General features: G+C 45.9%; 1 protein-coding gene across 1 annotated transcript; it reads left to right on the forward strand.

Annotated features, from left to right (window-relative positions):
- The first annotated feature begins 6,195 nt into the window (after positions 1–6,195).
- Positions 6,196–7,116, forward strand: LOC135974621 (olfactory receptor 14A16-like). Its single transcript, XM_065563040.1, has one exon. It carries the CDS (start codon positions 6,196–6,198, stop codon positions 7,114–7,116), a length of 921 nt encoding a protein of 306 aa, XP_065419112.1.
- Positions 7,117–26,665: the final 19,549 nt, after the last annotated feature.

Below are 26,665 nucleotides of genomic sequence, written 5' to 3' on the forward strand. Positions count from 1 at the left end.
CAAAGGATTTTGCGGTTTTTTTTTTGGTCATTTATAGCTTGATCGATCAATCGATTCTTATCTGATTTACACTGGTTTAAACCTAGAGTAACTCCACTGACTTCAGTGAATTTTGTCTGGATTATTACCACTGTAAACACAGCATATTGTATAAAAAAGATTACACATCATCTTCCCACTGAGGCAATAATGTCATCATTTGATTATATCAGTAAGGAAACACAGAATGAAACCATGGTCAAAGGAGAAATATGAAAATTTAATTTTTGATGAATAATCTCTATCCAGTTCGTTTCTTCAGGGCACCTTTGATCTCCTTGTTCCTCGCGCTGTAGATGAGGAAGGCACCATGGAAGAAAGCACACCTACCACAAGATCCAGACGTGATGGAGAGTGGGAGGTGGGCTTCACGTAAGCAAAAACAGCAGTGCAAAATAACAAGGAGACCACAGTGAGGTGAGGAAGGTAGGTGGAGAAGGCTTTATGCCAACCCTGCTCAGAGGGGATTCTCAGCACTATTTTGAAGATCTGAACATATGACACAATTATAAAACCAAAGCAGCTTAAGCCTAAGAATACATTAAAGGAAAGAACCACAATTTCACCAAGGTACAGGTCAGAGCAGGCCAGCTTGAGTATTTGGGGGTTTCACAGTAGAACTGACCCACCATGTTGCCACCACAGAAGGTTATTGAAAACGTGTTCCCAGTGTGCAGTATAGAAAGGAGAATTCCAGTGATCCAGGAACTGGATGCCATTTGGACACAAGCTCTCCTGTTCATTATAATCTCATAGTGCAGTGGTTGGCAGATGGCGACGTATGAGTCATACGCCATGATGGTGAGAAAAGCAAAGTCAACTGCAGTGAAGAAGATGATGAGAAAGACTTGGGTAACACATCCAGCATAAGAAATTGACGTGGTGTTTAACAGAGAGTTGGCCACGGACTTGGGAACAGTGAGGGAGATAGATCCAAGGTCTAAGACAGAGAGATTTATCAGGAAGAAGTACATGGGGGTGTGAATGTGATGGTCAAGCAGTGCAAGGATGATAACAAGGAGATTCCCTGTCAGGGATACCAGGTAAATCCCTAGAAACAGCACAAAGTGTAAAATACGCAGCCACTGAACATCAGAGAATCCCATTATATATATTTAACCTGGCTGTGTGAGGTACCATTCAAACAGTATTTTAAATAAATGTTCTTGTATTGTGCTACAGGCTGTGGTTGCTGGTCCTCTTTTCAGGTCAAATCACATTCCTCTGCTTTTCACTGTTCCTCATAGGTCAGATTTTCTAAACCTTTGATCATTTTGTTGGTCTCTTCTGAACTCTTTTCAATCTGTCCACATCTTTCTTAAAGTGTGGCACCCAGAACCAGACACAGAACTCCAGCTGAGGCCTCACCAGTGCCAAGTAGAGTGGGACAATTACCTCCCGTGTCTTACATAGAACATTCTTTTTAACACACTCCAAATGGTATTAACCTTTTTCGCAACTACATCACATTGTTGACTCATATTCAATTTGTGAACCATTCTAGCCCCGAGATCCTTTTCAGTAATGCCACCACCTAGCGAGTGATTCCCCATTTTGTAGTTGTACATTTGATTTTTCCTTGGTAAGAGAAGAACTTTGCACTTGTCTTTATTGAATTTCCTCTTGCTGATATTAGATCAATTCTCCAATTTGTCAAGGTCATTTCGAATTCTGATCCTGTCCTCAAAAGTGTTTGCAATCCTTCCCAGCTTGATGTCATATGCAAGTTTTATAAGCATATTCTCTCCTCCGTTATCCAAGTCGTTAAGAAAAATATTGAATAATAGCCTTAAAAATGCCACCAGAAAAGTGTTGCAGGTTTTGATCGTAAAACTATGGGTGGATATTTTCACCTAGGGGCCTGGGATGACCAATTCCCATTAAAACTAATTGGAATTTTGGTGGCCAAATATCTATAGGCAACCTCGAAAATCCCATCACTGGTCATGTTGGCCCCTCCAGGAACACAAAATAGTCTACATCACCACGAGAGAGGTGGAGTTATATTACCCTGATGTGTTGCCTAATGCAGCTAAAATCTCCCGGAATTAATTTGAATAAATCTGGTCAAAAACAGGAGAGAGGATCAGAATCCTCCTACACCATTATTTAAAGAATTTTTTTTTAATTCATAGAAATTTAGAATCTTTTTTAAAAAATCTACCATTTTGTCAATTTTTGGAAAATGTTGTTCCTATTTTTGGTGGAGATCAAATTAGATTAATAGATTCCATGGCCAGAAGGGACCATAGTGACTGTCTAGTCTGACCTCCTAGTCTAGTCCAGCCCACAGAACATCCCCAAAATAACACCTAGAGCAGATCCTTTAGTAAAACATCCAATTTTGATTTGAAAATTTTCAGTGATGAAATCTACAAAATAAGTAATTAATAATAAACTAAGCGAGATATTCAAAGAGGATTAATAGAGCTGGGCACTCCTCTGCTGTCAAAAGCCAATGGGATTTATACACACAAATCCAGTATGTTCCTTTGAATATTTCAGCCTCTCTGGATAATGAGAGCATGCAGTTACTTTGGAGTAGATAAAACTCTATGAGGGATAGAAACTCACCTTCTTCACGCCATAGACCATTCACAAGCTGATGATGAGACTCCGCCATGGGCAGGTTATTCAAGAACTGTCCTCTAAGGGGCCTCTTAAACTTTCCTCTGAATCAGGTGGTACTGGCCACTATCAGGGACAGAATACTGGACTGGATGGTCAAAACATCTTACCTAGTTAGACAGTTCCTATGACAAGCAGATGCTGTCAAATAAAATTGCAATGAATGTTGTAGCCACATCAACTCAAATGCATTTAATTTAGTTTTAATTACTCATTATTAAAGCTGGTCAAAAATGAAAATTATATTTTTATGGGAAATGTCATTGTTCTGTAACATCCCATAATATTGCTTTTGGATGGGTGGTGGGCAAAAAAATGAAACTGGAATCTGAAAAGTGTTTGGTTTTCAATAAACGTCTCTAGTAAAAATGCAAGTTTATGGTAAACATTTTATAGTTTTGGGGAAAGATTTCTGATACTGAAAACTTTCCCCCCCCAAACCTGAAAAAATATACAGAAATGTTTTCCATTTCCAGGTTTTCATAATACCAAAAACGACTTCCCCCCACCATCACCACTCATTATGAATTATCCTCCAAGTAACTATTATGCCCATTGGACAGATGACAAACTGAGGAATGGAGCAGTGAAGAGACTGAACAAAGTCAGGGGAATAGTTGGGATCAGATCTCACGACACCTTGACCCTTAGCTTTTTAATAATGAATTAATTATCTGATAGTTGCACCTGATATGAGAGGCCCATTATATTATGTAAAACACAGTCTCCGCCCCAAAGAACTTCCAGTAGAAAAGACAGGCAAAGGGTGGGAGGAGAAAGACAACCCTAGGGTAACACAGCAGGTACCTAGGCCCAAGGTAACACAGCAGGTCAGCGGCAGGGCTAGGAATTGTTGCCAGATGTCTGGACTACAGTCCTGTGTGCCCTTAGTGTTTGTCTCACAATCTTTCCTCTAGACCCTGCTGCCTTTTTTTAATTGTGATTATTTTAGTTTCTGAAAACTCTCCAGGGAACTAGAGGGCAAGAAAATTAATTCTTGCTTCTGAGCCCTTGAGGGCTCCAGGGAGTGAATCCGACAAACCCGTAGAAAACAGACATGGATAAATCACCTTCCCGCAGCACCAACGTTTTTGACACACAGCTCATCTGCAGAGAGCACAGATCTCACTGTATTTGCAGCAGCTCAGCCTCAGTGTGGTGGGGGAACGGCCTCTCATAATACAGTGATCATTAGATAGAGAGATAGATTGATAGAGCGGTGTGCATGGGGCTAGAAAGAGATAGGGTGACCAGATGTCCCAATTTTATAGTCCTGATATTTGGGGCTTTTTCTTATATAGGCTCCTATTCCCCCCCCCCCGTCCCGATTTTTCACACTTGCTGTCTGGTCACCCTAGAGAGAGAGGGGTAACCAATTGCAGTCTGTAGCTGGAGGACAAAAGACATCTCAGTCTGGGAGGATTCCACACAGACCGGCACCGTAAGTTTGCTCTTGCAATGAAATATATTTGTGAGTTACAGAGTGGCATTTTAAGGAAGAAATTGTAAGTGCCAATAGTTTTTTTTTTTTCATATTTTTACTCTTACCTCAATTTGGGCATGGGAAACTGAGGCAGTCCAAAGCATTTACCTTAGGAAAGAGGGGGCAGAATATTCGTGCCTCAGTTTCATTCTATTGGGAGTGGGGAAATTGATCAAATTGATACATATTTTTTAGAATGGATCGAGGGTTTACATTAAAATTGTCCAAAAATTGTGACAATCACTATTGGCTCGTTGTTGCTTTTCGCTCTGTATACATTAGTTTCTTGTTATTTCTGTCTCTCTGTCTGTTTATACTTTTCTCTCTATATTAGTTTGTTTATACTTCTCTATCTACCTGTTAATTTGGGTTCATTCTGTTTTTCTCTCTCACTCTCTGTATCTTTTCTTACTTGTGTCTCTTTGTTAGTTTGTTGTTAGATCTATCAAACTATCTATCTATCTATCTATCTATATAGCATCAGTTTGTGTCTAGCTCTCAGTTTATTGTTTCATCTGTCTATTAGATTTCTGCAAAGGTAGTTGAGTCAAGTGGGTTAGCAGTAGTGGGGACGAGGAGCCTGGATTCAATCCCCAGCTGTGGAAACGAAGTGGGGTCAAGTGGGTAAGAGTAGCAAGGACTGAGAGCCAGGACTCCTGAGTTTTATATGTGGCTCTGGGAGGAAATTCAGTCCAGTGTGTGGATGAGCCAATAATGGGGGGTTCTATTTCTGTCTCTCATAAAGACTGTGGGACTGGCACCCCTCATAACTTAAAGCTGAGTGGTTAGGGCACTCGTCTGGCCTGTGACAAACTCAGACTCCCTCTGACTGATGAAGAGAAGGGATTTGAATTCCCAATTTACAGGAAGGTGCCTGAGCTGCTAGGCTACAGGCTGTTCTGAAATGAGACTGTCTTATCAAATCGGAACATCTGGTCACCCTACTCCTGTTGTAGCTGCTCCACTTTGTATCAATAATTAAATAGTCATTGGAGCAGGGACTAGAACTTGGCTCTACCAGACACCAGGTGAGTGCCCCAAGTACCACGCTGGAGAATCACTCTCACGCTCCTACCCTGGCCCAATGACTCTCCATTGTCACTCGCAGGAATCATTCCTGTTGCCAATGGAGAGTCACTGGGACAGAGGCTGAGATGCAGTCTAATGTACTCGCTAGAGGAGGGAACTATGAGTCATGACACCTCACTTTGTTCCCAGCTGTGGGAGGGAGTTGAGTCCAGTGAGTAAAGCCAGTACTCTTGGCCTCTATTTCCAGCTCCGGGAGGGGTGTTGGATTTAGTGGGTTAGAGCAGGGAGCAAAATGGAAGTCAGCACTCCTGGTTTCTCTTCCAAGCTCTGGGAGGGAGTTTAGCTGAGTGAAAAGAGAAGCAGGAGGGGAGCTGGAACATTTGTCTCTCGCAATGAGCATGGAAATTCAGCTAGAAGGGGGGACGAGGCATCAGGACTCCTGAGCTGTATTCCTGACTCGAGTTTAATGTGTAATTATGCCTGGGTTTGGTCACCTCCAGGTAAAATGTTGCTCCCATTTAGAGCAGTATAAATGGGGAATAATTCCATGGCATGCAGTGAAATTACCCCACATTTGCAGCAATGCCCCTGACAGCAGAATCTGGCCAGCCAGACACCTGGTTCCCCTCAGTAAACTGAGGATAGTAACATTTATACACCGTTATCCAGAGTTCACCCACCTCTGGGTAACAGAGGTATACAAATTTCTCAAAAGGAATTGTTCCAATTTCTCCACTTCATCACCCTGGTGTAAATTAAGAGTAACTGCTGTGGAGTCCATTGAGCTGATTCTACTTTCTCTCACCCCAGTGTAAATCAGGAGTAACTCCATTGCAATCAATGAGACTGTTTTCCCCCTCCTCATTCCCATATTATACCAATCTTCACAAGCTAAGGGTCTGACTCAGGGAAATTCAGGTGGTTTTCACAAAAGGAGAGATATTTTACTGATCTAATCCTCGCCCTTGCTCTTGTCCCTCCCTCTGCAACCATCACACGATGTCCTGAGAAAGAAAATGTCCAACCGAACCACCCTGACCGAGTTCCTTCTCCTGGGATTCTCTGATGTTCGGGAGCTGCAGATTTGGCACTTTGTGGGGTTTCTAGTGATATACTTGGCAGCCCTGGTGGGGAATCTTCTTATCTTCATGGCCATCGCCTTTGACCACCACCTTCACACCCCCATGTACTTCTTCCTGATGAATCTGTCCATCCTAGACGTTGGCTCCATCTCTGTCACCGTCCCCAAATCCATGGCCAACTCCCTCATGAACACCAGGTCCATTTCCTATGCTGGATGTGTTGCCCAAGTCTTTTTCCTCTCCTTCTTCATCACAGCGGATTTTTCCCTTCTCATTGTCATGGCGTATGACCGATATGTTGCCATCTGCCAACCACTGCACTATGACACAATGATGAACAGCAGAGCTTGTGTCCAAATGGCAGTTGGTGCCTGGATCAGTGGGATTCTCAACTCTGTACTACACACCGGGAACACGTTTGCATTGACCTTCTGTGGAGGCAACATGGTGGATCAGTTCTTCTGTGAAATCCCCCAGCTACTCAAGCTCGCCTGCTCTGACTCCTATCTGAGTGAAGTTAGGGTTCTTGCATTTAGTGTGTGTTTAGTCTTAGGCTGCTTTGTTTTTATGATTGTGTCATATGTTCAGCTCTTCAAATCAGTGCTCAGAATCCCCTCTGAGCAGGGCCGGCATAAAGCCTTCTCCACCTGCCTTCCTCACCTCACTGTGGTTTCCTTGTTTGTTTGCACTGGGGCCTTTGCCAACCTGAAACCAACCTCCAGCTCCCCATCTGCTCTGGATCTTGTGGTGGCTGTTCTTTATTCCGTATTGCCACCAATCGTGAATCCAATTATCTACAGCATGAGGAACAAAGAGATCAAAGCTGCCCTGAGGAGACTGACTGGGTGTAGGTAATTCAACAAGAATTAATTTTCTGTCTTTCTCTAATTAAAGTTTCCTTATGTAGTATCTTTAGGTATTCATTAATGTCAATTATTTTCATAACCACACAGATTGCACACAAACACGTCTCATTTTGACCTAGTTGCACCAATGCAAATCTAGATTAACTCCGCTGATGTCACTGCCGCTGGGGTGATTTACACCAGTAGAAAATCTGATCCAGTTGTTGAGTAAATGGGTGTAAATTGTGTGCACAAGAGGAATCTGACTTTCATTCTGTGCCAAAACAATACCCGTTACACTGCTTGGCCACTAGCGCCTGTTCCATGGCCACTGAAAAGGATGATGGGAATTGTCTTGCTTGTGTGTATAAATCAGGGAGTGGCTTCATTGGAACCAGAGGAGTCAGACTGGTGTAAGACTGGGGTAGGTGAGAAGACATTTGGGGTAGATCCTCAACACTTCAGTGTAGTTCCATTGACTTTGGTGGCACAAAATCAAATTGCAGCATTTGTGGAGCTCACCTACTGCCTCCAATGGAGCTGTATATCCATTACCACCGGCTGGGGACTGGGCCCATTGTCTTATAAAAAAACATTCATGGCTTAACCACTAGGTGGGGGACAAGAGGCCAGACTGTGTTAGCTCACATGTACATACAGGCGTGCGGGAGATGGAGAGACTGGCTAGAAATTACAGGGAGGTCTCTAACCACCAGCAGGGCGAGGTTCTGGAGCATCCTCCCAATAGGAGTTGTGGAGCGAAAATGACTGAATTAGTTTGAAGAGAGCTGGACAAATGTCTGAGTGGGACTGTATGACAGGGCTGCTTGTGCTGGTGGCGGGAAGGGCTCAGCAGCCCTGGGGCTCATTTGCATTGTATGTCTTATGTTCCTAAAAGCTCATGCTTCAGGGTTTCATCTGGCCCCTGGCAGGGGTCAGGAAGGGATTCCTCCCATCGACCCAGTGTATTCTCGGAGGTTTTTTTTTAAATCTCTGAAGCATTGGGCAGCCCGGGCTGGAGATGGGACATTGGGCGGGATGTGCCAGGGCTCTGAGATTACACCGAGCCATTCTCTCTTTCTCTGGTTCTTTGCTGGCTGGTTCTTGCCCAAGTGCTTAGGGTCTAACTGATCATCATGTGGGGGTCAGGAAGGAATTCCCCCTGGTCAGATTGGCAGGGACATTGTGGGTGGTCACTTTCCTCAGAAGCGTGTGGTGCAGATCACTTGCCAGGATTTTCTGGGTGTATCTCAATCATTTCCCTGCCATTAAGGGGGCCTCAGGCACTGGTGCCCCTCGGTCTCTCCTATTATCAGGTTTATTCCTGGATCAACTCAGACATGCCCATTCCTAGTCCCTCTGCATCCTGGAGACCAAAGATGCATGGAATTGGCAGGGGTGTGTATGTTGCTGTCAGCTCAGGTTGGTAGAGCTGGTCAAAGTAACCTGTATTTGGGAAATGGTTTCCTCAACCTGTTTGTGACAAATGCTGCTATGTGTTTAGATGAGTTAAACAGTCTGACAATATCTTAGAAAAATGTTTCCCAGGTCTTCCCTCAACTAGGTTGGCCACTGAGGCATTCGCAGAATACCAGATCTGACGGGTTCAATCACAGAAACCCCCTTGGGAACTGCCACCTGTTGTGACTGGACGACTTCTGAGCCTGTCTTCCCTGACAGCGTGGGACTTTAGTGACTTGCTTGGTTTGAGCCCGACATGCTAGCCTGGTACAAACACAGACCCAGGTCTGAACCACATCCGCCAAAAGCTGCAGGCTTATCTGAAAACAGCTTAAGAAGTGTTCCTGCCTCCAACACTCACGTACCCTACTCCGAATGGGGTCCAAACCCCAAATAAATCAGTTTTACCCTTGTACAAGGGTTAACCGGCGCTCGACCCTCTCTGGGACGGCGGGGAGCCACACCGGCTCACTACAGACAGTTATTGTTTGGGGAATTAGTCTGTCCGCGGGGGTCTTGCTCGGCAGCCCTTGCGGTAACTGAAATAAACAATGTAAGCCCAGGCCCGAGTCAAGGCGGGCAACAATGAGTCAGGGGCTCAGACCCTCAGGCAGGGCTGAACAGGAGCAGTACAATCAATAGTAGGTCCAGGCCCTAGGTCAGGGCAGGGCAATGCAGAGTCAGAGCTCAGGCCCCAAGGCAGGGCTGAGCAACAACAGTATACGCAGTAGGGAGCCCAGGCCCTGGGTCAGGGCGGGGCAATGCAGAGTCAGAGCTCAGGCCCTTAGGCAGGGCTGAGCAACAACAGTACAAATAATAGGAGGCCCAGGCTCTAGGTCAGGGTGGGGAAACAATGCTGAGTTAGGAGCTCAGGCCCTCAAGCAGGGCTGAGCAGTAACAGTACAAACAATAGCACTAGGCCCAAGCCTCCTCAGGCCTGGGAGAGAGGGAGACTGCCACCCACGAGTTGGATGGCAGGGGGGACGCAGGCCCTCCCACTCCACTGCGTCGCAGCCCAGGGCCCTAGCAGCAGCAGAAGACCCGCTGCATAGTCAGTGTGGATCCTGCCTGCAACACACTGACATGGGCTCTGGCAGTGCTGCAGCCAGACTAGGGTCGGCTGCCCCTGGGCTACTTCCAGACTCCCCCTCGGGTAGTACCTGGGTCAGAGTGTTGTCCTCTGGGGGGGTCCAGCACCATAGGTTCCTCTGGATAGTGAGCGTAGGGCAGGTCCAGCAACTACTCCGGGTAGCAGGCACAGGGCAGCTCTGGCCAGTCCTGGCGGCTGCCTTGGGCCGCAGAGTTTTGCCAGTTACGAGCTGGGCTGGAGGTATCTGGCCCCTCCGATGGCTCGGGCCTTACTGAGCTCTGAGGGCGAACCTTTATACTTCCGGGTTGCCACCTGACCCTCTGAGGTATGGGCTCTGTGCTCCCTAGCTCCGCCCACTCTGGCCTCCGGATGGGCTCTTCCCTCTCTGGGGCGGCAGGGAGCCACACAGCCTCACTACAACCCTGGATAAAGTTTATACAGGATAAACTCATAAATTGTTACCCTCTATAACGTTGATAGATAGATATGCACAGCTGTTTGCCCCTCCCCCCAGGTATTAATACATTCTCTGGGTTAATTAATTAGTCAAAAGTGATTTTCTTAAATACAAAGAGTAGGATTTAAGTGGTTCCAAGTAATAACAGACACAACAAAATGAATTATCAAGAATAATAAAATAAAACAATCAAGTCTATGCCTAATACAGTAAAAAAGTGATTCCAGATGAAATCTCACCCTCAGAGATGTTCCAGTAAGCTTCTTTTACAGACTAGCTTCTAATCTGGGTCCAGCAATTACTCACACCCCTGCGGTTACTGTCCTTTGGTCCAGTTTATTTCAGGTATCATAACTTCGAATAAAAAAAGATATATGCATGAAAATAGGATGAATATATCCAGTAGCTCATAACCTTTGCAGAGATATGTTACATGGCACATCTAACATAAAACCTATTCCAGTCATGTCATATTTACACTCATAAGCATATTTCCATAAAGCAGTATGGAGTTTATTATTTCTAGAAAGCAATGCCACACCGGACATTCTGGTACTTCTGGGAAAGCTGTGGCCCCGCCCCTACCTCATGGTCCTGCCTGCAAGTGTGACCTTGCATGCGTCCCTCATCCGTGATACTGGACAAGTATCACGGATGACAGGGGACAAACCACACAGAAAGGGGATTATCCAGCTTAAAACAAAATGAATGTCTAGCTACCCACCATGCTCACAACTCCCAAAGAGCGTCTGCGCGGCTTCCTAGAAATCTCCTCTACCAGAAATAAGTTCCAACAAACTGGATCTCCTGCATTCTGTCTCAAAGGCACTGAGTAGATATGATTGGGTCAAGGCTATTCTCCAAAAAATAAAAGGGCCATCTTTCTCCCAGGACCATCATCTCATTCTGCATTTCTTTATAAATATAATAAACTCTTGACATTATTGTCTCCATGAGAACATAACGTGTAATACGTTTATGCACACTGAGGTATTTACACTGGTAAATATCTAGAAAAACTGCACTCGGGTCAATGGAGTTACTATAAATTTACAACTATATAAATATCCTGTCTTCACACAGTGGTCAATGAAAGATCCTTCAGAGAGAATGAACAGAACAGGACAATTATTGAGTGACCCATCCTGTGTTGTCCAATTCCAGCATCTGGAGTAGGGCCTAATGAACTTAAAGGAGTCCTTGGGAACTTGTGTTTAACTCCTTACGCCTCTTAGTCCTGGTCTACACTAGGAGTTTAGGTCGACTTTAGCAGCGTTAAATCGAATTAAGCCTGGACACGTTCACACGACAAAGCCCTTTCTTTCGACTTAAAGGGCCCTTTAAACCAGTCTCTTTACTCCACCTCCGACGAGGGGATTAGCGATAAAATCGGCCTTAGCGGGTCGGAATTGGGGTAGTGAGGATGGAATTCGACGTTATTCGCCTCCGGGAGCTATCCCACAGTGCTTCATTGTGACCGCTCTGAACAGCACTCTCAACTCAGATGCACTGACCAGGTAGACAGGAAAAGCCCCGCGAATGTTTGAATTTCATTTCCTGTTTGCTCAGCGTGGAGAGCACAGGTGACCACGCAGAGCTCATCAGCACAGGTAACCGTGATAGAGTCCCAGGATCGCAAAAGATCTCCAGCATGGACAGAACGGGAGGTACGGGATCTGCTCGCCATATGGGGAGATGAATCAGTGCTAGTTGAACTCGCAAGCAGTAAACGAAATGCAAAATATTAGAAAAAGTCTCCAAGGCCATGAAGGACAGAGGCCATAACAGGGACACACAGCAGTGCCGCGTGAAAATTAAGGAGCTATGGCAAGCGTACCACAAAGCCAGAGAAGCAAATGGAAGGTCCGGGGCAGAGCTGAAAACATGCCGCTTCTACGCGGAGCTGCATGCCATTCTAGGGGGTGCAGCCACCACTACCTCAACCGTGTGCTATGACTCCCTCATTGGAGAAACACACAGGGAAGCGGGTTCGGGGTACGAGGAAGATGAGGATGGAGATAAAGTAGATAGATCACATCAGAAGGTAGCTGAGAAACCGGTTTCCCCAACAGCCAGGATGTGTTTATCACCATGGACCTGGAACCAGTAACCCCTGAACTCACCCAAGGCATGCTCCCAGACCCTGAGGGCACACAGGGGACCTCTGGTGAGTGTACCTTTGTAAATATTACACATGGTTTAAAAGCAAGCGTGTTTAATGATTAATGATTAATTTGCCCTGGCAATCGCGGCCAGTACAGCTACTGGAAAAGTCTGTTAACGTGTATGGGGATGGAGCGGAAATCCTCCAGGGACATCTCCAGAAAGCTCTCCTTCATGTACTCCCAAAGACTTTGCAAAAGGTTTCTGGGGAGGGCTGCCTTATCCCGTCCGCCATGGTAGGACACTTTACCACACCAGGCCAGTAGCACGTAGTCTGGAATCATTGCATAACAAAGCATGGCAGCGTATGGTCCCGGTGTTTGCTGGCATGCAGACAACATCCATTCCTTATAGCTCTTTGTTATCCTCAGGAGAGTGATATCATTCACGGTCACCTGGTTGAAATCGGGCGATTTTATTAAGGGGACATTCAGAGGTGCCCGTTCCTGCTCTGCTGAACAGAAATGTTCCCCGCTGTTAGCCACGCGGTGAGGGGAGGGGTGAAGTGATCAACCCAGATAATTGGGTGTAGGGGGGAGGGGGGTTAGTTGGGTTTGTGCTGCATGTTAACCCGGAAACCGCAGCCCCTCCTTTTACATTGCAAACCCATTTTAAATGGCCAACCCAATAGGTGCTTGATATGGGAAATGAGGGCGCTGCTGTTTGAAACCATTCCCATATGTTAAGAACGTTAAAAAAGCCAAAAGACTGTGGCTTACCATGGCTGCCTGCAAGCCGAAATCTGTTGACTGGCACTGCGTGAGTGATCTCTCACACCAAACCGGCAGGCCCTCAATATAAGAGGAAAAATGCGACCTTGTAACGAAAGCAAATGTGCTGTGTAATGTGAACAGCAAAATTTAATGTGAAAGAGTGTATCCATTGTTCTCTATAATGTGTCTTTTTTAACCACCTCTCCCTTCTCCTCCACCAGCTGCAAATGTTTCTCCTTCACAGAGGCTAGTGAAGATTAGAAAAAGAAAACGGAGGACGCGGGACGATATGTTCACGGAGGTCCAGATGTCCTCCCATGCTGACAGAGCACAGCAGAATGCGTGGAGGCAGTCAATGTCAGACTACAGAAAAGCACAATATGAACGAGAGGAGAGGTGGCGGGCTGAATCACAGGATGAACAGAGCAAGTGGCGGGCTGAAGATGATAGGTGGCGTCAGCTTGCAGACAGAAGGCAAGAGTCGATGCTCCGGCTGCTGGAGCATCAAACTGATATGCTCCAGCGTATGGTTGAGCTGCAGGAAAGGCAGCAGGAGCAGAGACTGCCGCTACAGCCCCTGTGTAACCAACAGCCCTCCTCCCCAAGTTCCATAGCCTCCTCACCCAGACGCCCAAGAACACGGTGGGGGGGCCTCCGGCCGCCCAGTCACTCCACCCCCGGGTGATTGCCCGAGCATCAGAAGGCTGGCCTTCAATAAGAGTTAAAGTTTTAAACTGCAGTGTTTCCTTTTTCTTCCTTCCTCCCACACCCATCCCAGGCTACCTTGGCAATTATCCCCCTAGTTTTGTGATGAATTAATAAAGAATGCATGAATGTGAAGTAACAATGACTTTATTGCCTCTGCAAGCGGTGCTTGAAGGGGGGAGAGGAGGGTGGGGTGGTTGATTTACAGGGAAGTGGAGTGAACCGGGTGGCGGGGGGCGGAGGGTTCATCAAGGAGAAACAAACAGAATTTCAGACCATAGCCTGGCCAGTCACAAAACTCGTTTTCAAAGCTTCTCTGATGCGCACCGCGCCCTGCTGTGCTCCTCTAACTGCCCTGGTGTCTGGCTGCGCGTAATCAGCGGCCAGGCGATTTGCCTCAACCTCCCACCCCGCCATAAATGTCTCCCCCTTACTCTCACAGATATTGTGGAGCGCACAGCAAGCAGCAATAACAATGGGGATATTCTTTTCGCTGAGGTCTGAGCGAGTCAGTAAGCTGCGCCAGCACGCTTTCAAACGTCCAAATGCACATTCCACCACCATTCGGCACTTGCTCAGCCTGTAGTTGAACAGGTCCTGACTCCTGTCCAGGCTGCCTGTGTATGGCTTCATGAGCCATGGCATTAAGGGGTAGGCTGGGTCCCCAAGGATCACGATAGGCATTTCAACATCCCCAACGGTTACTTTCTGGTCTGGGAAGAAAGTCCCTTCCTCCAGCTTTCGAAACAGAGCAGAGTGCCTGAAGACGCGAGCATCATGTACCTTTCCCGGCCATCCCACGTTGATGTTGGTGAAATGTCCCTTGTGATCCACCAGGGCTTGCAGCAGCATTGAAAAGTACCCCTTGCGGTTTATGTACTCAGTGGCTTGGTGCTCCGGTGCCAAGATTGGGATATGGGTTCCGTCTATGGCCGCACCACAGTTTGGGAATCCCATTGCAGCAAAGCCATCCACTATGGCCTGCACGTTTCCCAGAGTCACTACCCTTGATATCACCAGGTCTTTCATTGCCCTGGCAACTTGGATCACAGCAGCCCCCACAGTAGATTTGCCCACTCCAAATTGATTCCCGACTGACTGGTAGCTGTCTGGCGTTGCAAGCTTCCACAGGGCTATCGCCACTCGCTTCTCAACTGTGAGGGCTGCTCTCATCCTGGTATTCTGGCGCTTCAGGGCAAGGGAAAGCAAGTCACAAAGTTCCATGAAAGTGCCCTTACGCATGCGAAAGTTTCACAGCCACTGGGAATCGTCCCACAACTGCAGCACGATGCAGTCCCACCAGTCTGTGCTTGTTTCCCGGGCCCAGAATCGGCGTTCCACGGGATGAACCTGCCCCAGTAACACCATGATTTCCACATTGCTGGGGCCTGTGCCTTGTGAGAGGTCTATGTCCATGTCAATTTCCTCATCACTCTCGTCACCGGGTTGCAATCGCCTCCTCAGCTGGTCCTGGTTTTGCTTTGGCATGTCCTGGCTCTGCATATACTCCAGGACAATGGGCGTGGTGTTCATAGTGCTCATAATTGCCATGGTGATCTGAGCGGGCTCCATGATCCCAGTGCTAGCTATGGCACCTGGTCTGAAAAAAGGTGCCAAACTAGTATCTGACGGACCAGGGGAAGGAGGAAGGGAGGGATGGAGGGGCGAGTGACAACACGGCGTACAGGTACAGGGAATTAAAATCAACAAAGGTGGCTGTGCATCAGGGAGAAACACAAACAACTGTCACACAGAATGGCCCTCCCCCAAAGATTGAACTCAAAACCCTGGGTTTAGCGGGCCGTTGATTTCACGGAGGGAGGGGGAACCTAATGAATACAGAACAAATCTATTTTTTACATCTTAAGCTGGCAGCTGACGGTGCAGCATGAGTGATAGCCACTGCAGTACCATCTTCTACCAAAAGGCAAGGGGCTGCTTCTGTGTAGCAATGCAGCCCCACATCTGCCAGCCCCACGTCTGCCAACACCCAGATTGCCCTCGGCCTCTTCTGGGTGCTTAGCAGAAAATACTGGGCGCTTGGCAGAAAATAGCATACTACAACTGATAGCCATCATCGTCAAGACAGTTCAATAGGACTGAGCATGTCTGCCCAGGTGCCTCTGATCGAACCGCAATATGACAACGATGGATACAAGTCGTAATATACCATCTACTGCCAAAAGGAAAAAGGCAAGGGGCTGGTGCAATGCAGTCCTACGGCTGACAGCCCCACAGCTACCAGTCATGATGCACCGTCTACCGCCAAAAGGCAGTTAGCTGCTGCTGCTGTGTAGCAATGCAGCACCACGTCTGCCAGCACCCAGATGACATATGGTGACGGTGAGCTGAGCTGAGCGGGCTCCATGCTTGCCATGGTATGTTGTCTGCACAGGTAACCCAGGTAAAAAGGCGCGAATCTATTGTCTGCCGTTGATCTGACAGAGGGGGAGGGGCCTGACGACATGTACCCAGAACCCCCCGCGACACTGTTTTGCATCATTCAGGCATTGGGATCTCAACCCAGAATTCCAATGGGCGGCGGAGACTGTGGGAACTGTGGGATAGCTACCCATAGTTCAATGCTCCGGAAGTCGACGCTAGCCTCAGTACTGTGGACGCGGTCCGCCGACTAGAGCACTTAGAGCATTTTATCTGGGGACACACACAATCGGCTGTATACAACCGATTTCTATAAAACTGGCTTCTATAAAGTCGACCTAATTTCGTAGTGTAGACATACCCTTAGAAAATCACAGCTCTGGTCTTAGACCAACCTCCTGTCTTCTCCCTAGACATGGCACCTCTTGGTTAGGTGTCAGACACACTGCCTTGGGGAATTTCACTTGCTTTGTAGGTGAAAAGAAGGATTTAGTTCTCCAGGGTTCTCAATTAAGGACCAAAGAAACAAGAAACTGAAAACAGGCTTTAGTTTAGAATTTTAAAGGTCCCTAGGGGGGCTGGACCATAGGTCCCATCAATGGAATAGGCTGCCAAGGGAGCTTGTGGAATCCCCATCATTTACGATTTTTTGAAAAACAGGTTGGACAAGCAACTGTCAGTGCTGGTCTAGATTTACTAGGTCCTACCTCAGCTTCTCAAGGTCCTTTTCAGCCTCACATTTCTATGGTTCTGTGATTCTATAATATACTTACAAAAGACATTTTTTTCTATTAGGTGGGCTGGCGCCAGCTGCAGGATTAGCAGAGATATGGGAATGTTCTTCAAAGGGGAGGACTATTCTTTCCAGGAATTTAGGATGGGATTTTCAAAGAGCCAGGCACCAAATTTCCCTTTGCTTCCAGTCCCTCCCAGACCAGTATTTCTGATATTCTAGGATTTCTGGTGGATATCGAAGATCATAAGTCAATGGACCCATAGCTGCACACCAGGGTATCATTGCCCAATATAAACACCTGCACTTCATCACCTAAGGCCTGGTATTCAAAGGTGTTTAGCTGCCTGGGAGGTTTTTATAAAGCCTCTTGGTGTCCAAAACTTATTGGTTTCAGTGGGAATTAGCTGCCTAGTTGCTTTTGAAAAACCTACTAGGTGCCTAAATACCCCCTGGGGCCTGGATCCATAAAGAAGCCCGGACATGGTGACCCACAGTGCGGTAACAACTAACTGTTAGGCACCTAGAAAATCACTGGGGCAACAACAGAATCACACACAGCCTGAGTCAGGACCGGGGCTCCTATATGACAGACAGGGAGAGACAGACACCTAAGAATGGGAATCACAAAATCCAGCATGCTAGGACGGGAGGCACCTGAGCTAGCCGATGGGAGATGCCGAGGAGAGGAGTGTGTGCTAGCTCAGAGAGAGATGCTTAAGTCCAGTCAGGGAGGCCCTTGTCTCTGCTAGCGAACCACGAACCAGGGGAAGATAGGTGCATGCTCGGTCCGGGGCCTGATCTGGTAGTATCCGATACTTGATGACATCAAATGGGTACTCCGATCTAATCAAACATACCTCGCCCTCCCAAACCCCCACTCACCAATAACATCTGGAACAAAGAAACAAATCAATCAACGAACAAAATACAGTACATCTCCGCTATAAGGAACCCCTGGGGATCCAAGCCATTTGTTCGTTAAAGCCAGGGGTTCATTATAGAAAAAGAGCCCTGATACCTTGAACCCCATGGCCATGGCGTAGGCTAACAGGTCTTCCGGCCCAGGGTCAATACTAGGAGCAGAGAGGTCCTCTGGCCTAGCGGCCACAGCAAGAACAGAATTTTTACTCCCCACTCTGGAAAAATGAGAAGAGACAGAGACCCCATGTGTGAATTTGATATGGTAACTGATTTTATCTGGAAAGTGCTCTGATACCATGGTGATGGGTGTCAGTACAAAAGCCTCAGACGAATCAATCGATCAATAGATGGAGGGGTATGTATGGGGATGGAGGGATAGATAGACATGATAAGTTCATGGAGGATAGATCCATCAATAGCTATTAACCAGGAGGGTCAGGGATGCAACCCTATGTTCTCGGTGTCCCTAAGCCTCTGACTGCCAGATGCTGGAATTGAACAACACAGGATGGGTCACTCAATAATTGTCCTGTTCTGTTCATTCTCTCTGAGGCATCTGACATTGGCCACTGTGTGAATACAGGATATTTATGTAGGTGTAAATTTATAATAACTCCATTGACATGAGTGGAGTTTTTCTAGATATTTACCAGTGTAAATACCTCAGTGTGCATAAACAGATTGAACGTTAAATTCTCATGGAGACAATAATGTGAAGAGTTGATTATATTTATAAAGAAACACAGAATGAGACAATGGTCATGGGAGAAGGATGGCCATTTTATTTTATGGAGAACAGCCTTGACCTAATCATTTTCCACATGGCAGCACTGATATCCCTGTTCTTCATGCTAAAAATTATCGGATTCATCATGGGAGGCACCACGGAATACAAAACAGCCACCATGAGATCCAGGCATGAGATTGAGCTGGAGGTGGGTTTAATATAGGCAAACTAGCAGTGCAAACAAACACGGAGACCACAATGAGGTGAAGGATGCAGGTGGAGAAGGTTTTATGCCGGCCCTGCTGAGAGGGGATTCTCAGCACTGTTTTGAAGATCAGAACATAAGACATTATTATAAAATAAAGCAGTTCAAGGCAAAGTACACGCTAAATAGCCCCAGTTTCACTGAGACATGAGTCATATCAAGCAAGTTTGAGGAGCTGGGGGATTTCACAGAAGAACTGATTCGTCTCATTGTCTCCACAGAAGATTATTGCGAATGAGTTCCAAGTGTGCAGTGCAGAATTGAGAATCCCACTGATCCAGATACTGGCTGCCATTTGGACACAAGCTCTCCTGTTCATTATTGACTCGTACTGCAGATGTTGCAGATGGAAATGTATACCAGTCATACACCATGATGATTATTAAGGAAAGCTCAGCTGTAGCGAAGAAAAGGAAGCTAAAGACTTGGATGACGCAATCCCTATAATGAAATGGTCCTGGTGCTCATGAGGGAATTGGCCATGGACTGGGGTCGACAATGGCGATGGAGCCAAGGTCTAGGCTGGATAGATTCATTAGGAAGAAATACATGGGTGTTTGAAGATGATGGTCGAGGGCTATGGCTGTGATGATGAGAAGATTCCCAGTCAGGGCTGCCAGGTAAATCCCTAGAAACACCATGAAATGCAAAATCTGCAGCTCCCGAATGTCAGAGAATCCCAGGAGAAGGAACTCAGTCACGGTGATTTGGTTGGACATTTTCTTCCTCTGTACATCATGTGTTGGCTGTGAAGGGAAGAACAAGGGCAATGACGAGGGTTCGGTTGCAGTCACTAAAGCATAGGCCTTGCAGGAGCCCTAGGCATAACTAACAGTATGAACCAAAGGCTGCAAATAAGAAGAGATGAAATAGAATGTATGGGTTTGAAATTATCGTATTATTGGAAAATATTTGCATTCCCCAGTCTTTCTTAAAGCTCAGTTTCCACTTAAGCATGGTCAGAAATTTTCTACTTAAATTGTTTTCAAAGGAAAATTGTGTTTTCAATTAATCAAATTTTCATAGAAACTCTCAGGTATCCTCATATATATTTCACGGATACTTCATATATATATACACGGGAAAACTGAAAACTCATGTTTTTCAGGTGGATCTAGGCAGAAAAAAAAATCAGTTTTCTGCAATTTTTTGCTGAAAATGTTGGTTTCTCACTTGGCAAAACATGAAAAATTTGAGATTTTTGGGTAGTCTATGAAACCCCCCCCTTTTTTTTTTTACAAAAAAATGCTGATAGGCTCTAGATGGTTGATTGACTTGATAGCAAAAGTCTTAAAGAGTTCCAACCTTAATTCAAATTTATGTTCTTAAATTAGCCCTGTATATTAATACTCTAACGTATTTAATTGAAATGGCAAACTTACTGTGCTGGTCTTTGTGTAATTTTTCCCAGCTGGCAATGAATTCAAGCCTCCAGTGTGAGGAATCGTTGGTCATATCTATCTATCTATCTATCTATCTATCTATCTATCTATCTATCTATCTATCTATCTATCTATCTATCTATCTATGCACCCCCTGCCAGGATTGTTTGGTTATCCCTCTCTCTCATGCCCCCATCACTGTATTACCCAGCAGCCATAGTCGTCTCCCTTCGCTGGATGTCCTGAATTGCTGGGTCTCTCTGCAGTTCCTAGCAGACAGGGATCTACTCCACAGATGGGCGCTCCCTGCTCCCCTCCTTGGGTGGGCTTTGCTGATAGGTGATGGACTAAATGGGAACTCTGGATGGAGAATTGGCTCTGGCCATGGGAGGGGGAATCTCAAAGAACAGAAACCGAGAGCATCCGTGAGTTGGAGGGCTGTGAGATGGGAGGGAGGGGATTAAGGGCTGGGGGGGGGTTGTTTGGGGGTCCGGGCTGTGTGAGGCAGAGGGAAGGAGAAACTCGGCGACTAGAGTAAGAACATTTAGGTGGTGGAGGATGTGGCAGAGTCTGGAGTCCAAGGGCCTGAATCTCCTTTCCCTGAAACCAGACATACTCCCGTGTAACACTATGGACTACCCCTGAGATGAGTGATGAGGGAATCAGCCCCATTGACTCCAATGGGGTTACTCCTGATTTACACCAGGGTGACTGAGAGGGAAATCAGTTGACTGCAGTGGAATATTTCTAACTTTTCTTACAGTTGGTGTGTTATGGTGATTTATTGTGCACAGCTAGAGATCAAACCGGGGCTCAGATCCTCATGCCAGAGTCTCCAAAGCTCAAGCGCCAACTCACCAGAGTGCAGTCCACCCACTGGGCCTCGGGGGGAAATGAAGTGACAGCGTTATTAGCCACAATGTTTAGTTTTCAGTTAGGCGCGTCAGCCTTTGAAGTGCTTGGAGTCGTGCAAAATGAATTGCATTGTGCATGTGCATGGTGAGAAGAGGAGCTGGTTGAAAGTTGTTTCTGACTCACAGCCCCATAGCTGCTGAAAGGAGAACAACAAACCTAGGCCTTGTGACTTAAAATCTAACCTTGGGTAGAAATCTGTGCCTAAAAACAGGAGGCATCTGCCTCTGTTGAAGGGTTTCTAATCTTGGGGAACTTGAGCACAGCTGAATATTGAGAAGGTGCTGAAACTATTTTTGAAATGAAAATAAATATCCCATACACATGCTCACTGGGAGGGGGGGATGATTGGGGGTGGAAGAGTTGGTGGGAAAGGAAGAGAGGAGTTTTGGGGGCAGTGAGAGGAGGGGTGATTATTGGGAGGAGGATAAATGAAGAGGGTGGATAGGGGATGAGTTGGGGGTCAGGAGACAGGTTGGGGGTCAGGAGAAGGGGAGGGTAACATAAGGGTGAGTGACAGCAGCCTGGGGAAAAATGGGGACAGGAGCACCTCACAGCCCCACATTCGCCTCTCATGTCTGTGCCAATATCTGGAAGTTCCCAAGCTATCTATGGGGGTCCAACCCTCCCTGCTCCCCTCACATAATCTTGGGATCATGTGTTCCAGGTCTAGGGAAGCGACGCCCCTTGGGGTGTGAAGCTGAGAAGAGGCACATGTGGAGCGTGCATCAACAAGACCATGAAGACCCTGCTGGCACTGGGGTGCTGGTACAAGTGGAGCAGTTCACAGCTCTCAAAGCGATTGTTTCAGGCTGCACCGTCTCCTGGAGGGGTTCTCACTCAGCTCAGAATAGCTCATTAAGATAAATAGGCCACTTCACTGGCAGATAGATGTGTCCGGCTCTGTGCTGCACTTATGGAGAGGTTCTGGGGGTGGATGTGAGGGGAGCCCAGACAGGCACAGAATACAGCTCCTGTCCAGAAAAACGTGGTGGTAGTGAAAAGATCCTTTTGCTTCTCTCGTCATCCATATCCACTGCTATCTACAGCCGCTACAAGGACCACTTACTCCTACCAACATTTTTCTTTCTCTTTGAACATCTAGGAAATTAAATACCCCAAAACTTCATTGAAAGAGAGTTCAGGTCTGCCAGTGAGAGCTTGTGCCCATCCAGAAAGTCCAGTACAGCAAAACTCAAGCTTCTGAAAATCAGAACATACAGAATTAAGGTAAATGCTCACATAACCTTAACTCTGCCCCCTTTGGGCAATGCCCCACAACACCCGTAACATACACAATCCTCGTCTGCCTTGTGACTGCGATGGACAGATGCTACCTGCACTTGCCCTACGCTCAAACACTGGGCCTGCTCCCCCCACACAATGCCACATTGGTACAATTTAACTACATCCCCTTTTACAGCCCCTTCACACTTGCACACAGGAGACCACCTAAACCTCTACTTCCCCCTACCCCTCATTAAACCCGCAACCTGCTCTCATATCCCCCCTCACCACTGACAAGATGACCCCAGGGCCCTGCTACTGACAGAATCTACACAATTCTGTAGACGGGAGCCTCAAGGGACACGTGCACCTCTTCCCTTTGGTCACACACATGGGATGCGGGGGTGAGACCAGATCTCCCCATATCACAAACACAGCTATATGGTGCGACTCATCTAATCCCCAGAGCTCCTCATTCATAAACACACCACCCTTCTCCCTCCACCATTCAAGTCAGCTACAGCTAACACAATGAATGCAGCGGGAGTTTAATACAGAGAATTCCATAGGGCTATTGTCAGCTCCTGGGGGTAGAGTTAAGGTTGTATGAGTTTATATCTTAATCTCTATTTCTTGGCTTTCCAAAGTTTAAATTTTGCTGTACAACACAATATTCTGGAAGGGTCTGAAATATCACTGGGCAACCTTAACTCTGTGTTAACAAAGTGTTGTTGTTTTTTGGCCATATATAGCTTGATCGATCAATCAATTCTTATCTGATTTACACTTGTGTAAACCTAGAGTAACTCCACTGACTTCAGTTACTTTAGTCTGGATTATTACCACTGTAAACACAGCATTTTGTATAAAAAAGATTGCACATCACCTTCCCATGGAGACAATAATGTCATCATTTGATTATATCTGTAAGGAAACACAGAATGAAACCATGGTCATGGGAGACATCTGGAAATCTTATTTTTGGTGAATAACCTCCGTTCAGTTAGTTTCTTCAAGGCACTTTTGATCTCCTTGTTCCTTGTGCTGTAGATGATCGGATTCATCAGAGGAGGCACCACGGAATAAAGCACACTCACCACAAGATCCAGACCTGATGGAGAGTGGGAGGTGGGCTTCACGTAAGCAAAAACAGCAGTGCAAAATAACAAGGAGACCACAATGAGGTGAGGAAGTCAGGTGGAGAAGGCTTTATGCCAACCCTGCTCAGAGGGAATTCTCAGCACTGTTTTGAAGATCTGAACATACAACACAATTATAAAACCAAAGCAGCTTAAGCCTAAGAATATGTTAAAGGAAAGAACCACAGTTTCACCAAGGTACAGGTCAGAGCAGGCCAGCTTGAGTATTTGGGGGATTTCACAGTAGAACTGACCCACCATGTTGCCTCCACAGAAGGTTATTGCAAATGTGTTCCCAGTGTGCAGTATACAAAGGAGAATTCCAGTGATCCAGGCACTGGCTGCCATTTGGACACAAGCTCTCCTGTTCATTATAATCTCATAGTTCAGTGGTTAGCAGATGGCGACATATTGGTCGTACGCCATGATGGTGAAAAAAGCAAAGTCAACCGCAGTGAAGAAGATGAAGAGAAAGACTTGGGTAACACATCCAGCATAAGAAATTGACCTGGTGTTTAACAGGGAGTTGGCCACGGACTTGGGGACAGTGAGGGAGATGGATCTAAGGTCTAAGATGGACAGATTCATCAGGAAGAAGTAAATGGGGGTGTGAAGGTGATGGTCAAGCAGTGCAAGGATGATAACCAGGAGATTCCCTGTCAGGGATACCAGGTAAATCCCTAGAAACAGGATAAAGTGTAAAATACGCAGCCCCCGGAAATCGGAGAATCCCTGAAGAAAGAACTCAGTCACGGTGGTTCGGTTGGACATTTTCTTTCTCAGTACATCATGTGCTGCCTGGGGAGGGGTAAGGACAAGGGAAATATCAGGAGAGACCGTTCCTCAACTGTAACAATCTCACCAGTAGTGAACTGCATTGTGACACCAGTGTAAATTGCCACAGCTCCCTTACAGTCGAGCAGTGTCCATTTCCACCATCTGAGGATCTGGTCGCAGATGCGGCTTGATAAAATGCCATGTAAATATGGAACCAATTACAATCCAAACCCTACAATCTTAGGAACGACGGTCCTCCTATTGCGACAATGGAGAGCTATTTTACGAGAGGAGAGTGAGGCTACTTCTGCACTCTGAACCTGGGGAGTGATTCCCAGCTCGGGTCCATGTCCTTGAGATGGCCCGATGAGAGCTAGCACAAGTATAAATCCTGTATAGCCATGCTAGCATGGGCAGCCACGCTGAGTAGGTGGCCCCGAGGTTGAGACAAGCTTGTACGTGGCATGACGAAGCTATGGTGCCGCCCATGCTACTGCAGCTGCACTGTGATATATACTCATCAATCTAGCACAAGCACATGCACGTGAGCTGGGGAATCAAAGCCCTAGCTTGTAATGTAGATGTAGACTAAAAGAATTTGTCTTGTTTAGCTGAGCAAAAAGTCGGCTGAGAGGGGATGTGGTTGCTCTCTATAAATAGATCAGGGGGATAAACACCAGGGAGAGAGAAGAGCTATTGATGCTAAAGGACAATGGTGGCACAGGAACTAATGCAGATAAGCTGGCCATGAGTAAATTTTGGCTGGAGATGAGAAGTAGGTTTTTCCCCAGCAGAATAGGGCTGAACTAGGGCTGGCATTTATTCCTTAAAAAACAAAAACTTTAGATACTACTTTTTAAAAGAAAATGCAAATAGGACTCCTGACCATAGACAATACTATTTTATACTTAGGCTTAGCAGTATTTAATTTATATATATACAATTTTGACTAATAATATTGATGTTTATAATTAAACATTTGGTTATTTTTATCAGTTTAAATTTTCACAGTTGCAGGAAATTATGGAGGGATCAGACAATAGTCATTTAATGACAGTACATGTTGAGTTTCAAAAAAATAAAACTTGAGAATTGTGAAAGCACAAAGTTTCAACATGACTTGAAGATATAGAAAGTCAATAACCTTAAATCAAACACTCGTAAGTTCTCAAGCAGCATTTTTCTTACTTTGCTTCACTGGAAATGTTGATTGTTGAAGGAAATCTTTTTTCACTGGCTTTGTGTGTGTATGGTGAAATCAACATTTGCAAATATTTACTGATAAAAATCTAATCCTTCCAAGTCTACTTATAGAGGTAGGAATGGAAAGAGGATTGCATAGGCAAAACAAGACCATAACAATGAACTATTAGTTCCTAAAAGATTAAAGCAGCGTGCACAATTCTCATTTAAATGGTGCATGTGAACAAGAAATAATAAACAGAGTGTTTTTAAAAAAAAATCTTGAAGTCCTTGAGCTATATTGTCCTCTCCATTATACCAGATTTATGGCACCGTAACTCCACTGATTTCTGTGGGGTTACACCCCTGCAAAACTGGTACAATTGGGTGGACAGTTTTTATTCTGTCTTTATTCAGGCAAAACTCATAGTGGAGGAAATTCTGATCTCAGGGGTGAAGCCAAAATAACACCAATGACTTCAGCTTTATTCTGGTGTTACTCAGATCCCAGTCTGGCCCAACCAGAGTCTTGCTTGATTAAACACTTATAAGCAACTCAAAATTTGGCTCCTAAATAGACTTGTTCAGCAATTTATAACCATAGATCAATACATCAGCTGCATCTATTCCAAACCCAATTGTCTTCTCTCACATACCTTCGAGAAAGGCAAAAATGATACCCAGAAATACAGACCTGGAGCCAATACAAGGTGTGACTATTCCTCTCATTCAGAAAAGCACCTCAAAGGTGGTAAGGAAAATAGCCACCACACTGCTTTGGCGTCACTCTAGGAGAAGGCAGACCCTGTGCTGATTTTGCAGAGCTGCCACTTCTTCACCAAAGATAGGTAATAATAATATTGGTTGTGTTCTGAGGGCAATATAAAAAAATACTCTCATGAACGACAATTGGCAGCAGCCCTACACATTCCTCAAATGTCACAGTGATGGATATAGTTCAGACAGAAGATTCAAGAGAGTGGGGCAACAGATTATGTACGGGAATAAAGAGATAGATCATGCAAGTGCCGCAGCACCAAGAAGCCAGCAGATATCTGATGGGTTCCCATGTTTCCATTTCAGTGATAGGAGCTGGTTGTGGGAGGGGTTTGTAGACACCCCCTCCACTATGTGCATTGCCAATTCCGAGCTCATATTCCTAAATGTGGGAACTGATGTCTTGGCCGACAAAGTGTTTTGTTCTCATTGCCAAATGATCTGGCTCCTTGTTTTGTAACATCACTATATACAGTATACCATCTAAACTGGGATCAGTGAGATATATGGGACATAACGGTGTTGTGTTTGTGTGTGAGAGCC

This window comes from Chrysemys picta, chromosome 12 (genome assembly GCF_011386835.1).
Source record: "Chrysemys picta bellii isolate R12L10 chromosome 12, ASM1138683v2, whole genome shotgun sequence".
Classification (NCBI taxonomy): domain Eukaryota; kingdom Metazoa; phylum Chordata; order Testudines; family Emydidae; genus Chrysemys; species Chrysemys picta.